The 15,486-nt window shown below is 36.0% G+C and overlaps 2 protein-coding genes and 1 long non-coding RNA gene across 4 annotated transcripts; 1 reads left to right on the top strand and 2 right to left on the bottom strand.

Annotated features, from left to right (window-relative positions):
* The first annotated feature begins 217 nt into the window (after positions 1-217).
* Positions 218-5,764, top strand: LOC105394839. Of its 2 annotated transcripts, XM_048633274.1 has the most exons (8): positions 222-925; positions 1,196-1,342; positions 2,064-2,151; positions 2,374-2,575; positions 3,273-3,775; positions 4,040-4,212; positions 4,381-4,788; positions 5,226-5,764. In XM_048633274.1, exons 4-8 carry the CDS (start codon positions 2,402-2,404, stop codon positions 5,303-5,305), a joined length of 1,338 nt encoding a protein of 445 aa, XP_048489231.1. In that variant the 5' UTR covers positions 222-925; positions 1,196-1,342; positions 2,064-2,151; positions 2,374-2,401; the 3' UTR covers positions 5,306-5,764. The 2 variants fall into 2 exon arrangements, with proteins under 2 accessions (XP_048489225.1, XP_048489231.1); XM_048633268.1 differs by having other exon boundaries at positions 218-925; positions 4,040-4,788.
* A 274-nt stretch (positions 5,765-6,038) lies between these two features.
* On the bottom strand, positions 6,039-10,506 carry LOC105396105 (origin recognition complex subunit 4). The gene is made up of 6 exons (XM_038112892.2): positions 10,222-10,506; positions 9,722-9,847; positions 8,673-8,895; positions 7,790-8,244; positions 7,101-7,309; positions 6,039-6,440 (listed from the first exon to the last, which is right to left on the bottom strand). The coding sequence occupies exons 1-6, from the start codon at positions 10,414-10,416 to the stop codon at positions 6,164-6,166; spliced, it is 1,485 nt and encodes a 494-aa protein (XP_037968820.2). The 5' UTR covers positions 10,417-10,506; the 3' UTR covers positions 6,039-6,163.
* A 219-nt stretch (positions 10,507-10,725) lies between these two features.
* On the bottom strand, positions 10,726-12,212 carry LOC125491411. The gene is made up of 2 exons (XR_007268277.1): positions 12,023-12,212; positions 10,726-11,122 (listed from the first exon to the last, which is right to left on the bottom strand). It is a non-coding gene; the product is annotated as an uncharacterized LOC125491411 (long non-coding RNA).
* Positions 12,213-15,486: the final 3,274 nt, after the last annotated feature.

The raw sequence follows: 15,486 nt of genomic DNA, 5'->3' as shown, positions 1-15,486 counted from the left end.
CAAATTAAATAACTCTTCACAGAAATTGACAACTCAAATAACGCACAGAGTATGAAACGACGTTTGACAATGACGTCTCGTTAGTTGCACATTTTGACCACCGGAACAGATAAGATTGTGGCACTATACTGCTGTTTGTTGACAGATTGACAGTGAAGTGACACTTCGCTCGACTTGACGGATCCTTGGCCTTGTGGGCCTTGGACAGTGCAAGATGCAAGTTATCACAGACACAAAGTTCTAGAGCACAGAGTATAAACGCAATCGACTATTTAGTCAGTGTCAAATGCAGTGCATTTTGCAGAGATTTTGCATTATCAAAATAAACGAAAAGTGCAATACAAATAGTGGTTTGTTTTGGTAGCAGCGTTTCCAATTTGGCCAAAAATTACCAAGAAATGAACTACAACAGCCACGTCAGCCACTGGCCACCTCAGAGGCGAAACACGCGTAAAAACAGGCATTTCAGCCAGGAAAATCAGAGTTTTCATTCAAACTACTCTCCAAATTTTCATGGTTACCATGGAATACCTACTTGGATACACCCCGGTGAGCAATGGCATCAAAACTGTGGTATACCGCGGCCAAATTTTATTTACCAACGGGGCCATATAGTCGATGATCCCTTTTTTCATTTTCAAAACAACCAACAAAGCAATATTGTCCAGGGCTCTTATTCAGAAAGATATAACAGCAATTACCAAGTACACCAACCGAGTCAGTCTACTCAAAATGATCAATTACCAGAAAACACAGTTGTAAACACTATCAAGAAATTAAACTATACAAAAAGTATACAGTTTTCAAAATCGATTGAAGCAGAGGGATCCCACACTTGTAATGATAAAAGAGATGGCCCTATCGATCTTCAGGATGAGGGAGATAACAAAAATGAAACTAATTGCAAAATGGAAAGCCAAAGCAGGTATGTAAGAGGTGCCAATGAGGTACATTATTGTACTTTTACCTTTTTGTTAATAAACTTATGGAGTTGCACCAGACATCTATCTACTGTAAAGGATTCCATGAGATATATCTTGTAATTTATGTTAAATATTGTGTAACCATCAAGTGTGTTGAAAAATAACTCCACTGGGCTAAAACCTCTTTTGATGCTGGCACTAAATTATATAACATTGGTCCTACTTTATAAGGTATTTACAATTTTTGTCCATAATCTTTATTAATCTTACAGCTCTTCAAAGACTACAGACACTTTAGAAGATGACAAGAAAGAACCATCAAAGCTGCACTCTGCTAATGTACCGGCCAGAAACAACAAGCATACCAAGAGACTTATAGAAGGCCTCTCACAACCCGTACAGGCTGGGGTCGCAGAAAGGTGGGCTTATTGCATATATAAATTTTTCAGAGTGAACACTTGGACTTGGCCAGGCAGTGAAATACTGCTTGGAATATGCTTTCATCTAGATCTAGACAGACTCTAGTAGCCAAAATAGAATAGAATAGGATATGCTTTATTTGTACACAAAAACATGGACAAAAATTACAAAAAAAAACTTAATGTAACACATATGTACAAATGGCGGCCTTATCGCTTTAAGCAATTTCTTCCAGGCAACCTTTGGGTGGAAGGATATTCCGATGCAAAGGGTTGTATAAGGAATAAAGAATACAAATATAATAATGGATATTTTGATGCAAAGGGTTTAGTGTACTGGGAATAAAATACAAAATGTCATCATCATCATCATCAGCCGATTGCCGTCCATTGCTGGAAGTAGGCCTGTGCCAAAGCACACCACTGGAACCTACAGCATGTATAGTCAACCAAACAGATAGTATCCCCCAGTGTAAACAGTATGATTCTAAGAGCGACAAATGAATGAGATGAAGAATACTTCCTAGATACATATACAAACAAGCACCATGTATAAATCTCAATTAAATTTATGTAGTGTGAACAATAAGTTGTCTGTACCATTTTACTACTGAAATTGAAATGTTTATTTGGCATATTTTTTTACAATTATTTGTCAATATTCATAATATTAATCTACCAACACCCTGTATATTTTAACAACACCCTGTATATTTTACAGGATGATGCAGCGAATGGGCTGGACGGGGGGCTCGCTGGGGGCGCGAGGAGACGGCATCCAGGAACCCATCATGCCCAACTTATTCATGGTATGTTTCTGTCATTGCACTAGCAAGGTCATAGGTACAGTAAGGGGCAGATAAACCTGACTCCCCTCAGAAGCATTGTTAGTATGAGAGGGGGGTCAGGTTTCTTTGCACCTGACCATACTATAAATCTTGGTACTATGAAACAGATTTGTAATAATGTTCAAAATAAATACTCAAAGAAATAAATAAATGTTCTGTAATATTTTTTTTCCTTATTTCCAGGTGGATAAAAAAGGCTTTGGTGCTCCTGATGAACCAGAAGAAAATACACCTAAACCGTCACATAAGAACTCAAACTCACACAACAATTATGAAAATACAGCTAAACCACCACATAAGAACTCAACCAGACACAAAAATTATGAAAAATATATACCTACCAACTGAGATCACTGATGATCAATTCAATGATCTATTGGCCGAAGTAAGTAGCAAGCAGCCCATATCTGATATTATTTTAAAATTTTATACTTGTTGCATGGAAGTAGAAAAAAGGCGGAAGGAATATTGCTAACAAAAAACTGAAGCACCAAAAGTAAGTCACTTTCATTGTTACGACGAGCCCGACACACACATTCACACTCAAAGTAAGTCAGTTTGCCACCGCGCGCCAATCACGTCGCACCTACGCACCCACACACTCTCATGTCGCCGCCATTGTGGTACTTCAGTGTTTTAGTAAGCGAGATTCCTTCCGCCTTTTTTTCTACTTCCATGACTTGTTGTTTGTTCGTTTCATGCATGTAGAATCGCGATATAGTGATGTTTATCTATGTCAGGACTATACAGGGTGTTGCAAAAAGGGTATACTAAGCCGAAACCTACATGTGCAGCATGGTATATCTAAGCCCGAAACTGAAATAAGAATTTCAAAATTCGCGAAAAAAAAAAACATTTTCCATAGAAACTTTGTTGGTCACGTGTCGTTGACTTAACTATAGAGAATGTTTTTATTTTTTCGTAAAATTTGAAATTCTGATTTCAGTTTCGGGATTTACCATGCTGCACATGTAGGTTTCGGCTTAGTATACCCTTTTTGAAACACCCTGTATTTTATCCGTGACGGCCATTATATACCTGCCTTTTAAAATTTTATGTTCTAAAATGTATATTATTTATAGATGGACGAAGAGGACTTTGACTCAGATTATTTTTTTGATCCAGAAGAAACAATTACAAAACAAAAGAAACCATTTAACAAAAAGAACAAAAACCAACAACACAACCAGATTAACCAGCCAAAGAAAATTACCCAACAAAACCGAAAACAGAAGAGAAACCAACCTACAATGACAATACCTCCTCAGAGGGGAACCAAGATAACTGGACACAAATCGAAGAAACGGGCCAGAAAGAATGCAGCTAAATATACCACTCAAAGAATTGCCTTGAAAGAAATACTTGAATTTGTTCGCGATGAGAATCTAGATTCCATGGAGTTTAATAAAGACTGTACTAAGTCTGAAAGGGCGAGTATACACCAGCTAGTGGCTATGATTAGGGGAGAGGCTTTTGAAGATTTTGAGGACTATCAGTTTTGTGAAGAGAACGCTGAAGTTATAGCTGAAATCAGAGAGAGTGGGTGTGGACTGTATAGTGAGAGTGTTGGAAAGTTTCCGTCAAGGTATAGTGGCTTTTTAGATATTGATACTTACTCCCGATTTCAAAACCTCAGAATGACCAGTTAGGCAACCTTACTAGGAAATAAGCAGTGGTTAGGTGAAGGAGGCAGAAGACAGAGTCAGATCTACTCTATTGTGGGACTCCATCTAAGAGGCCTATATCCAGCAGTAGATGACATTATAAGATAATGAGTTTCATACATAATAGCTAGACTTTTTTTGCTACTGAATTAAATGACTTTACTAACTAATGCTTACTTTTTCAGAACACTACATTTGTTCAAAGAAGCCCCTGTTCATATTTACTTCATAACCGCAAACGATCTCAGATATGACGAAGAAGAAGAAGGTTATGAAAATATAATCAAAATTGATACAGATCAAGATGAAAATAACACCAAATCTGAAATTGATAACAAAGCTTATGAAACTGACAAAGGTGAGAATGCAACCAACAATTTCTTGGAGAAAAAATATTTAAGTGATATTATTAAAACAGATTATTACCAAGTAACAAAATACATCGATCTATGTAATATACTAACGTCAAAACTCATTGATAATGTTTTTAAAACAGATCTTATACGAGATGACAATATAATTTCAGGTGCTATCGACGAAGAAATCAATTTTGACGAAAAGGCAGAAACGAATGATTCTGCCAGCACAGTAATATCTGATCAGAGACCGTCTGTAATAGAAAACGTCAATGACGTTTTAGAAAATGAAACACAAGAATCAAATAAAGATGATATTTATCTAGATTACGCGGAAGTTAGAGATCTGCTTTTCACATATTTGAAGGAGTTCTACGATAATGAAGTCTACACTGAAATGAAGTTTAAAGGGTCTTTCAATAAAACGGAGATTAAAGCCATAGATGATTTCTCTAACGATATAATTAAATGCACGGACTTGGCTGAATATTGTCATAAGATTCCGGAAATTGAAAAGAATGGACTGAGTGAATATTTAAGAAATAGCAAATTAAACATCGAGATTGATGCAGCTCATAGTAAGTTGATGATGATAAATTAGCTTATAACTTTTAATTTTATTATTCTTTCTAAAAAATCCTTTTCGTGAACCCTAGTCCAAAAAAACAGTTTATTTTCACCAGTCATTACTTATTACTATTTGCACTAAAATATCCACGGAAAACATCGTGAGGAAACCTGCATATCTAGATATGTGAACCCACCAACCCGCAGTGGACCAGCGCGGTGGGAAATGGTCCAAGCTTAGGAAGGCAGTTTAGACCTTGGGGACATGCACAAAGGTTCTACTCGAGAGAGCCACAGAGAATAGAATAGAATACCTACCACCTGAGTAGGAGTGCGTGTCACCTCTGACTGCCCCTTCGGGGATAACAGTCGTTAGCACGTACCTATGTATGGATATCCACCTATATTACTGTCGGTACTTCACTAAAAATATTTTTTTTATTTTCAGAATACGTGCACAAAGGCCCAACGATGAAGAGGTTTAAAAAAAGCACCCACTCTGAACGCCTTCTACGAATGACGCAATAGATATCATATTTCTTAAGCATTCATCAGTATATTATACTTAATATATTTTTAATGCATTTGTAAATACTTGTCTCTGTATATAAATGTCTTATATTGTATTTTTTGTTGTTGTATCTTCAGATAAGTATAGTAGTCGACTCCATAAATCCTTCTAACATGTTTAGAACATGAAAGTATGCAGATAAGTTCAATGTATCTAAGTATCTTTGATATTTTTAACAGAATATTATGGAATTTTAAATTTAAATAATTGAAAAAAAAAGATCTTCTATAAATGTGGTTTATAAAGCAATGTATATGCGTAGATCAAATTTTTTTATTGTAACAAATCGAATTTTAGTGTAGAAAATTTGTCTAAGACATATACGTAAGTGTAAAGGGATTCGCTATTAATTTTAAATGTGACTCGATTCTAGTCAGAAATTACAATGAAATGAAAATATATATGTATTTTAAAAATTATATTTTTATTTCCATCTATAAAAAACATCAGTCTCACATTTTTAGCCCACAAAAATAAATTAATCACAATCATTTCCAATTACAACAATCATAATCTTACATTTCAAACACATTCAAAGCCATTATTTGGGCCAAAAAACAAAGATCAAATCGAACCTGGAACCCTCAGCATATCGCTCCCGGTGCGGTATAGTCCGACAACGCTAACTTTGTATCAGTAACAAGTGCCAACACTAAGAAAAGCATAAGGATATTAATGCGTATTTTTCAAAAAGTTATGAATTGTTTCAGTGATCATAGCTGAAACGAGGTATAGTTTAGGAACTTATCACATATTTTAACCCTCGCAAAGTTATCATTTTCAGACTACCACTAACCACCAGACTTACACTACACCTAAAACACAGAATTACTATACCAATGACTAATCTCAGTTGGCAAAGCCTTAAACCCTTTCACCGCCTCATCTACATCACTAATGGGTACAGCTAGCATAAAAAACTGATACTCTTTCTGCACTCGACTGGCCGTGGTCTCCGTGCCGCTGTATATGCTGTCGGTACCTTTCACTGGCATGATTACTTCTAAAGCCTGAAGGTGTTCAAAGGCTTTGAGGATGACTGGGCGTGGGACGGCTTGGGTCGAAGAGTTAGTGTTGGCGAATTTTGTGTACCTGTTGAATAAAACATAAAATATTATAAGAGCCTGTTTCATAATGTCTGGATAATGGCTCCCTGTGGGATAAAAGGCATGCTGTCACTGTCCCTATAACATGATTACAGAAAGTGACAGCATGCCTTTTATCCCACAGGTAGCCAATATTTACATTGTGAAACAGGCCCTAATAAAAATAATGACAACCCATCACATCCACTGCTGGGGCACGGGTCTCCTTCCAATGAAGGTAGGGTTTAGGCCTAGTCCACCACGCTGGCCAAGTGAGGGTTGGTGGACCCCAACACAAGCAAGCTTGTGCTGAGAGAGTCGAGGGAAAGTAAGTAGAAATGGTCATTTAAAAAAAACTGAGCGTTAAATGTATTGTTGCGGTTCCTAACTAGAGACCGTTAACAGTTATTAACTAAGAAACGGAGTGTAGCGTGGGACACCCAGCGCCTTGGACCGACGGCCTTGGGTCGGCGGTAGTGGCTGCATGAGGAAGGCCGAGGACAGAGTGTTTATATAACCCTATTTGTCTCCCTTTTCATCCATCTAAATGATGACTCGTGATATTTAATCGTTGTATGTGCGCACTACCATACATCTCCATACTGACCCGACCAAACTATCGGCCGACTAAAAGTCTGCAGTCTGCGGGCTCTTTAACTCAACTTACCTATGCAAAACCATCTCAAAGTTCATAGGCTGTCCGTCGAAAATATCCAACCCATGCTTCATGGCAATGACCAGAGACAACTCTAGAATGGACAGCGACTGTAGAAGCTTCACTCTATGCTCCGGCGCCACGGAGTTGTCTATGGCACTGCAGATGTCGTTAGCGTCTATGTAGGGCTTCATCTGGCATAGTTTTGAAACTATTTGGAACTGGAAAAAAAGAAAAAAGTTTTAATTTGGTTTTGGAAAGGTAGAAACACAATAGAAGACAAATTATATAAATGGCGGCGGTTTTTGTATATGTGTGTGTGTTTTAGAAGTTGCTGATTGGCCACGACTGCGAGTGGAAAGGATAATAATAATATTCTTTTTTTTTATATGATTTTGCAAACATGCGATCAGTACGTGTACTATGAGCAGTTGTGTTGAGAGATTTTGGCTTGGTAAGGTAGCCCTCCCACTGTCAGGCACCCTTTATTATTTGCTTCCCCTTTATATAAAGCACAAATATATCTAAATCTACCCCAGCCGGGGATTGAACCCGGGACCTTCGTAATAGCAGTCAGGGTCACTAACGACTACGCCATTCGGTGGTCGAAAGGAGTAATTGATTTATTGACAGACCTAAGAGTAGGTCTAGAGCTGCTACCATTTTAATACTATTTCTTTATTTACACAAGTTATACTCACCAAAACATCTCTAAATATCTGCTCATTGAGTGTGTAGTAACAAAACTTCTCAATCACATCAACCACCTTTTGATCTTCAGACAAAGCTATAATATGACTATTCCAGTCTTCAAGAAAACTTCTATCTAGCTCTGAGAACTGACCTGGATCCACCTTACACTTATCTAGGACATCTTTTGGCACTGAAAACCCAGTTTCTGAATCTAGACTTTCTATTTGAGCTATAGACTTCTTTCTGCCTTTCTTCCTTGGCGTTTGTGGTGTTCTAGAAAGTTCTAAAGGCATGCTTAGTAGTTGGACGAAGATGTTTAGGAAAGTCTCTAAGGGTGATTTTTCTATGACGTCTGGGTCGATTTCGTTTGATTCTACTGGGTATAGATTGATGTGGCGATGTGAGAATCTAGACTTTACTCGTTTTTCTAGTAGCTCCATTACGTCTAGTCTGCAGGTGAGACCTGGAAAGGTTTTTAAATATATTTTAATTTACTGATACCGCTCTTTGCTACATGTCAGACGTAGAACAGAGCGCAAGACGCTCATGACAAGTTTTGTGGCAAAACGTATTTAGCCTTGCGTCTTGAGCACCATGCTAGGTATGCTGATTGTGCCAGTTAGCTTATGTACTGTATAAATGCCTCTCTTAAATATCATCCCTCCAGTGCATATCCAACTACACTCGCGGGTAATGAAAAAGTTCCAGTGAAAATTAATAGCACCAAATTAGATTGTTCTAAATTAAATCCTTAAAAAAGGGGCTATTTGGAAATTGAACTTATTCGTTGCTCGCAAGAGAATAAAAGTCTACTTTTCGGACAAGCAACTCGACAACTCGGTCATAAACTACAGGCACTATACCTTCACTTTCCAGACTTATCAAACTCACCAATAACACAAACCGGAGCCTGACCCTGGTGCGTGATGTCAAACAGGTTGTACAGCAGTGTCTGAGTCTTCACTCCATGACAGAACATGTCGAATTCATCCAGCACAAAGACCATGCTCTTGCAGCGACGGTCTGCTCCGCTTTGGAGGCAGGAGATGAGGAACGAGAGGTTCTCGGCGAAGGAACCAAACACTCGTTCACCGACTGCGTTGTCCAGTTGCATCTGGGAAGGAGAATGTTTATTTATTTAATATTTTACCTTTGCACAAATATAACATGTAAGTGTAGAAAAGGTAGACCTATTGCTGAAAGCATTTTCTACCAGCCAACCTACAGGAGGTATAGGAAAACCAGTAGAAAGGTGCAAAAGGGATATGAAAGAAGAGAGAACTAAATTCAGGCTACATAATAAAATATGGTTATGGTTAGTGGGTTTGTATTAGTAAGAAGGTTTTCTGAGTCTGTAAATGATTTATTATAAATAGCTGTTCCCGCGCGCTCCGCTTCGCCTTAAAAAGTTTTCCCGTGGGAATTCCGGGATAAAAAGTAGCCTATGTTCTTTCCCAGGGTCTAGCTAGACCATATGTATACCAAATTTCATTCAAATCCGTTCAGTAGTTTTGGCGTGAAAGAGTAACAGACAGACAGACAGACAGACAGACACAGTTACTTTCGCATTTATAATAGGTGATTGATTATGAACACTATGTAATTTGTAGTTTACAGAAATATTAAAATTCTATTAAGAAAGCATTTATTGATCCTCATACCCTCAGAAGATCAGATCACCATCCACCTAAACTGGTAATGAGTTGGAACCCGGAAAGTTGAAGTTTATATATTTTTTTGCATTTTATGTGATTGGTAGAAACTTCCTAATCTATTTTATTTATTCATACTTTTGCGCAAAAAATGAAAAGGCTAGCTTAATGACACACAATTTACAAAGAGTAGAAGTACAATCAGGTGGACTTAATGCTACAAGGATTTTCTACCAGTCAATTTGCAGGAGGTTCAGGAGCAGAAAGTAGGACATTAAATTCCCTCACCTGAGCCGTAATAGCTTTGAGTGCGACCTTGTCATCATGGTGCAGCAGGCCGCTGAGCCGCACAACGATGGCGTCACTGTCCAGGTCCACCTCCGACGAGAGCTGCTGCAGCACTGAGTTTATCAGCTGAAATTATTGAAAATATGTAAGTAAATAGTTTTTTTTTTCATTTTTGCTTTGCCTACATGCAATTGGTCTAATGGTTATATTAGCAGTTCTTTCGGTGTAGTTTATGTAAAAAAAGGTTTAGATTCAGTGAATGGAATGTCCTGCTAGCTTATTTATAGTAAAGCTGTATTTGTGGGGATGGATATCTACATAACTTTTATTTAAACCTCTATCAAACTGAAAATCATAAAGAAACCTATGGGACAAGGATATGAGAGTGACATAAAGACTACTTTATACCGCCAAATTCCCACGGTCATAATTTATTAAGTCAGCAAACTCTCGAGAAAAGCCAGTACTTCCAACATAACCTTAAAAAGTAAATAATTTACCGTAGTTTTGCCGCTGCCTCTGGCCCCGATGACCAGTGCCGAGTTGGACTCTCCCTGAACGATGGTCTTCCTCATCAGATCATACACATGACTTCTCTCCAGTGCGTGTCCACGAAAAGATACGTTATCATCAAGCAATTTGATCTTCAAGTATTTTCTAATGAGTTTAATCTGGATCACACTTGAATCTAACATCGCGATGGCGCTGGTGTTACCAAAAGAGTTAGATTTCACTTTAATTTAATTAAAAGTATGTACGTAGTATTTAATTTTTTTGGACTTAAGTTTCAACATAGAGAAAAGAACACTACGTTTTAAGAGATGGGAGTACAAGGGAAAAAAAAAGATTAAAATACTTGTATTATTTTTTTTTATTCACGCGTACTACCAGAGGGTACCAACAAAACAAAAATTATGACGTACAAAACTGCCAACATAGCCCCGCTGAAATAGTGATGTGCTTCTTATGGATATTTTTTATCGATAACTAGTAAAAAAAAAAAGTGCGAGTGTATGTATTACTTTAATTTCAGTTTTACACAATAGGATTTCAGTGTTACACAATGACACCAACGTTAAGTCTCGGTTCAACGTTATGTTATGTTCCTATTTGAACACAAAAATATAATCCATAAAATAAACTCGAGATTTTCCGTTGACGTAAGTGCTATGATATAATGTTGAAATAAAATAAAAGTGGAAAAATATAATTATATTTATTTATTATAAAATAAAGTGTCTGCAGTAAGTCCCACACATGGAATTGTTTTTTTTTTCAATTGTGTTCTTAAAATGTTGTGGTAGAAAATGATTGCCACAAATTCGTTTAAGTTGATGTAGCTTTTCAATAGGCACATAAACCAGATCCTCCTTACCGGTCATCTTAACCCACTGTTTACATCTGCAAACAACATTTTTATAATTATTATTAAACAATTGACAACATTTTAAAATTTTATACAGTTGAAATTCGAAAACCATTTAGAGATATGGCTCTAATATTCACAAAAAAAAAATGTTTTCGATTTTTCTATTGATTTATTTCAGAGAAAAACATAAAAATCTAAATTACCTATCATTCGTGACATCACGATGTGGCATAATAATTAAACGCGCTTTTACTTCTAAAACATGAACAAAAAAAAACATGTTATGTCACTTTGACAATGACAATGACAAACATCACTCAAATGTCTGTCACTTTTATGTGTCTTTGTCAATGACGAAAGTTCGTGATTGGTCCTTGCCACAAAATAAAGTTGAAGTTGAAGTTGATTGGTCCTTGTTCATGTCAAGTTAATGTCATCCAACTTTTTTTTTAGGTTAGGCAGGCAACGAAAATATTTTTATCCAAAGCCTCGACGTGACGTCACTCATACTATAAATATTTTGAACTTTGAAATTAAAAAAATATATTAAAACATAGTAATATTAAGAAATAAAAAAATACGGGTCATCTAAATTTGTGATATCTCGTCGAAAATAAAATAAAATCAGTGAGCATTTTATTTGAAATGTTGTCAATTAAATATTATTTAAGTAGGTATAATAAAAGTCACTGGTAATTTTTGTATGGAGATCCGAATTTGATTTTCGCTAATTTCCAAAACTAGTAGACAAAAGTTGTTCTGATTGATGAGCTGTGCGTACTAATGATAAATAAAAATATCGATATCGATAAAAAAAACATTCATGCACTATTGTTGGTTGTGCTGACCCTCCAGTTATTTTATTAGACTTTAACTTTTTTATACATATAAATAATCTAAATCCTATGCTTTAGCCTTTAATTGTAGCTTACCTTTCCTCATCCAGTGGAAATTTGGCCATGAAAATTCTCTTTTGGCCATCTATACGACCGGCTAGCGGCTCTTAAACCACATATTTCACAAGTTTTATAAAACATAATTATTATCAATAATATCAAGCAACACTAATAGTTAGGTACCTCCACACAAACACTGCACTTATCCACAGTAATAATAATATATAAATAAATGTTAAATCTTAATTTATTTATGATTTAAAATTATTTTTCAAACTAAACGATTGACTGACTGACACTGACAGATGACAAAAGCCAAAGATGTCTATGATAGCGTAAAAAGTACTCTGTGAGTGGTGGTCGCCATTATTTTTCGTACGCGTTCCATACTTATTTTTTCCCAGACTGTCTTTCGCCAGACTGAGTTTCAAAACATGAAAACACAACAAAACAACCGGCGATTCCCGCGATTTTTTCTCAATTTTTGACATTGACATTTGGGATGGAATCGAACACAGGGGTATAATCGTGACAGTTCTGACATTGCGAAAAAGAGACGCTTAGCTACATTAAGCGTAAGAAAGAAACGTTAAGCTGTAAATGTTTTTTGTCCTTTTTGCTGTGGCGCCTGTTTACGTCAGTTCTCTGTGCCAAACAATGAAACAAATGAAAAATCTGTGCCAAACAAAGGCTGACAGTTACAACAAAATTTTCTAAATGCTATTTATTTTTGATTTGCTAGTGATTTGTGGGTGTTTATTAAGTTTATTAGACTATTATCATCACTTAACGAGTGTGTGACATGGGTGGGTGGATTTTGTTCGGTTGTATTGAGCATATTGAACGAAAACACGATGGAATGATGGATGAGATATATTTTCACATGTAAGTAGATACTATCAAGTTTAACAAGCTTACATTCATCATAGTACTATCTATTGGCTCGATTTTAATATAAAACGATACTAATTTTAATACTGTAAGGTCTTTTAGTATCAGTTTTAAGTAAAAATTACGAGGTACCATATCATAACAAATCACATGGTGTTGCAAGTTATTGAAAATTTATTTTACCCACAAATATTATAGTATGCAAAGAAAATACTAGAAATTGTAACGGACTCGGGTTGGGTTTACAAATGGGGCGCACGAATTCGGTTTTTGTGAAGATTGTATTTTGTAGAAGTCATTCTCCTCTTTCAAATGAGGTGCCTCTCATTGTGAGGAAACGTTCGTTTCTTTTTTTTTCTTCCATGTGTGATTTCTTCTGTATAATATAAAGTGTATTGTATTGATACGAAATACGTGTTTCCTTTAAAAAAAACCCCATCACATATTTGGCCCACGATTATAATGCTCATGCTCATCCATTTATCTCTTTCATAGGTTTCCGACAGAAAAAAAAATATCAAGAAAATGGATAGACATTACCGGTCGCACAAATTGGGAACCAAGGAAACATACAAAAATTGTGTTCGGCACATTTTGAAGAGGATTGTTTCGATTGGACGAAGACAATGAATTATACAATCCACTCAGTTTGTGTATATTAAATAATTATATTGAAATCAAATAAGTATGAGTAAAGTTTTTTTTCTTATATCGTCGGTTGACAGGAAAAACTCACTAAGGCTGATTTTTCAATATTCAGATAAATGTTATCTGGGTAATACAAACATTGAGAAACATTGAGACGCAACAGCATCAAAATTATTTCCCAGCAAAACTTTTGTCTGGCTATTGAAAAATTAGCCTTTAGTGTCTTTTTCCTATCAACCGACGATATACTCAAGTTTTGTTTTTGTTATTATGATAAGTTAAATTTCCCCATATTTAGGTTTTATTTTTTTGTCGGCAACATCTATGGTTTGAGTGAGAAAGAGAATAGTGCACACGGCGATTGCGAATCTATTTGTAGTTGATCTGAGGAATCGAATGATAGTGAATGACAGCTTTTCACCTTCACCATAGACAAAATTAGTATCTATGATTTTGCAAGTGAACGTGTTGCATTTTTTTGGTGCACATTTTTTGCATTGAAGTCTTTAAGCCCCATCCATACGCTTGCTGTTTGTCACAAACACGGCAAACAGCAAACAAAGTCACAAACAGGAATGAAATGGTGATCGAATGAAGAGCGTAATAATAGTGATGGGCATGATGATCATCAAATCATCATCACCATATTAACTATAATGTATTAGACTGTACCTCCTATCATCGGCTTTTCTAATCTTGCCCTAACGCAACCTGTGATCGTCTTGATTGATTATCACTTCCGACAGATATTTTGATTTGAGTAATTTTACAAAACTACAAACTACAAACCTATAGGTACATTCTAGCTCCTAGCTGAGAAAATTCTCAAGAGTAGATCATGAACGTAGCTAAAGTACCTAGTTCTCGAGAGCAGATCATTGTTATTGTAACTATTCCTTCGGCTTACTGAACCGATGATATTACTATTAGACAGGTAGCTACGGCACTTTTTGAATGGAGTAAGTATAAGTATGCCAGCAATAGAGTAGTAGGTATCTAAAGTACGGGCGGATGTCGATAATGATGAATGTCAGTCACTAGGTTGTATTCTAGTTGTTGTGGATACTCCTAGTAATATTTTCTGCACCTAGGTAAGTAATATAGGTCTAAAATAACTCTGCAACTGATTTATGAAGAATACATCATACCTATTATATATATATATATATATATATATAATAGGTATGATGTATATATATAGCACTCTTATAATACTCACTTAAGTAGTTAGTTACTCAAACTAATAAAAATATGGGAAAGCAACTAGGTATAACTACGTAGTTATAATCAAGTGAAAACCCCAAAAATCTCAACGGATATTGATATCTATAGTTAGTTAGATGTTATATTACCTAGTTGAAAATTAATTTAAAAATATTCGGATAGTTAATAAAAATATAGGTAACTATTAGTGTTAAGCCTGCATTCACTATCATTATCACAAAGGCAACTGAGGTCTGAGCTATTTTTAGCTGCACGTGTGTAGGAACAATTAGTTCTGCGCAAGCCCGGAGCTGTGAGTTTCTGCGCAGTGCGTGAAATTTTCAGGTCGATACAGACATTAAGGTACACACGGTATAAATGTTCTGAAAAGGGTTGAAACAAAAACCTACTTGAAAATAAATAGCAAATTGTCTGTCAACAGATGGAAATGCTCTTAAGTAATTAGTTTCATACGTTAAATTATTGAATAAATGTTGAAAATGATCACCTACTTATCTTTAAGAGTATTGTCAAATTGGTCCTGCCTTGTGTAACCGCGGGAAATAGATGTTTTATCTTTGTCTGTTTTTAACGTATTTGTAGCAGGCTATCTCTATCTTGACCTTAAACTTTAGTAATGCCAATACGCTACCTTTCCAAGGTATGTAGGTATACTTAAGTTTTATTAGGCCACACAAGTAGTGCTGAAATTTAGACCAAGGCTTTTAGTTGCAAAAAATCTTTAGGAATAAAATAAT

This window comes from Plutella xylostella, chromosome 2 (assembly GCF_932276165.1).
Source record: "Plutella xylostella chromosome 2, ilPluXylo3.1, whole genome shotgun sequence".
In the NCBI taxonomy this organism is placed as follows: Eukaryota; Metazoa; Arthropoda; class Insecta; order Lepidoptera; family Plutellidae; genus Plutella; species Plutella xylostella.
This window is presented reverse-complemented; position numbering and strand designations above follow the sequence as displayed.

Excerpts from the sequence above, each read along its gene's own strand:
- LOC105394839 (XM_048633268.1), top strand. The coding sequence starts at position 2,402 with ATGAACCAGAAGAAAATACACCTAAACCGTCACATAAGAACTCAAACT. Across the intron at positions 2,576-3,272 it reads TCAATGATCTATTGGCCGAA|ATGGACGAAGAGGACTTTGA; the intron begins GTAAGTAGCAAG and ends TATTATTTATAG. Across the intron at positions 4,789-5,225 it reads CGAGATTGATGCAGCTCATA|AATACGTGCACAAAGGCCCA; the intron begins GTAAGTTGATGA and ends TTTTATTTTCAG.
- LOC105396105 (XM_038112892.2), bottom strand. The coding sequence starts at position 10,416 with ATGTTAGATTCAAGTGTGATCCAGATTAAACTCATTAGAAAATACTTG. Across the intron at positions 8,896-9,721 it reads TCAAAGCTATTACGGCTCAG|ATGCAACTGGACAACGCAGT; the intron begins GTGAGGGAATTT and ends TCTCCTTCCCAG. Across the intron at positions 6,441-7,100 it reads TTTGAGATGGTTTTGCATAG|GTACACAAAATTCGCCAACA; the intron begins GTAAGTTGAGTT and ends TTTATTCAACAG.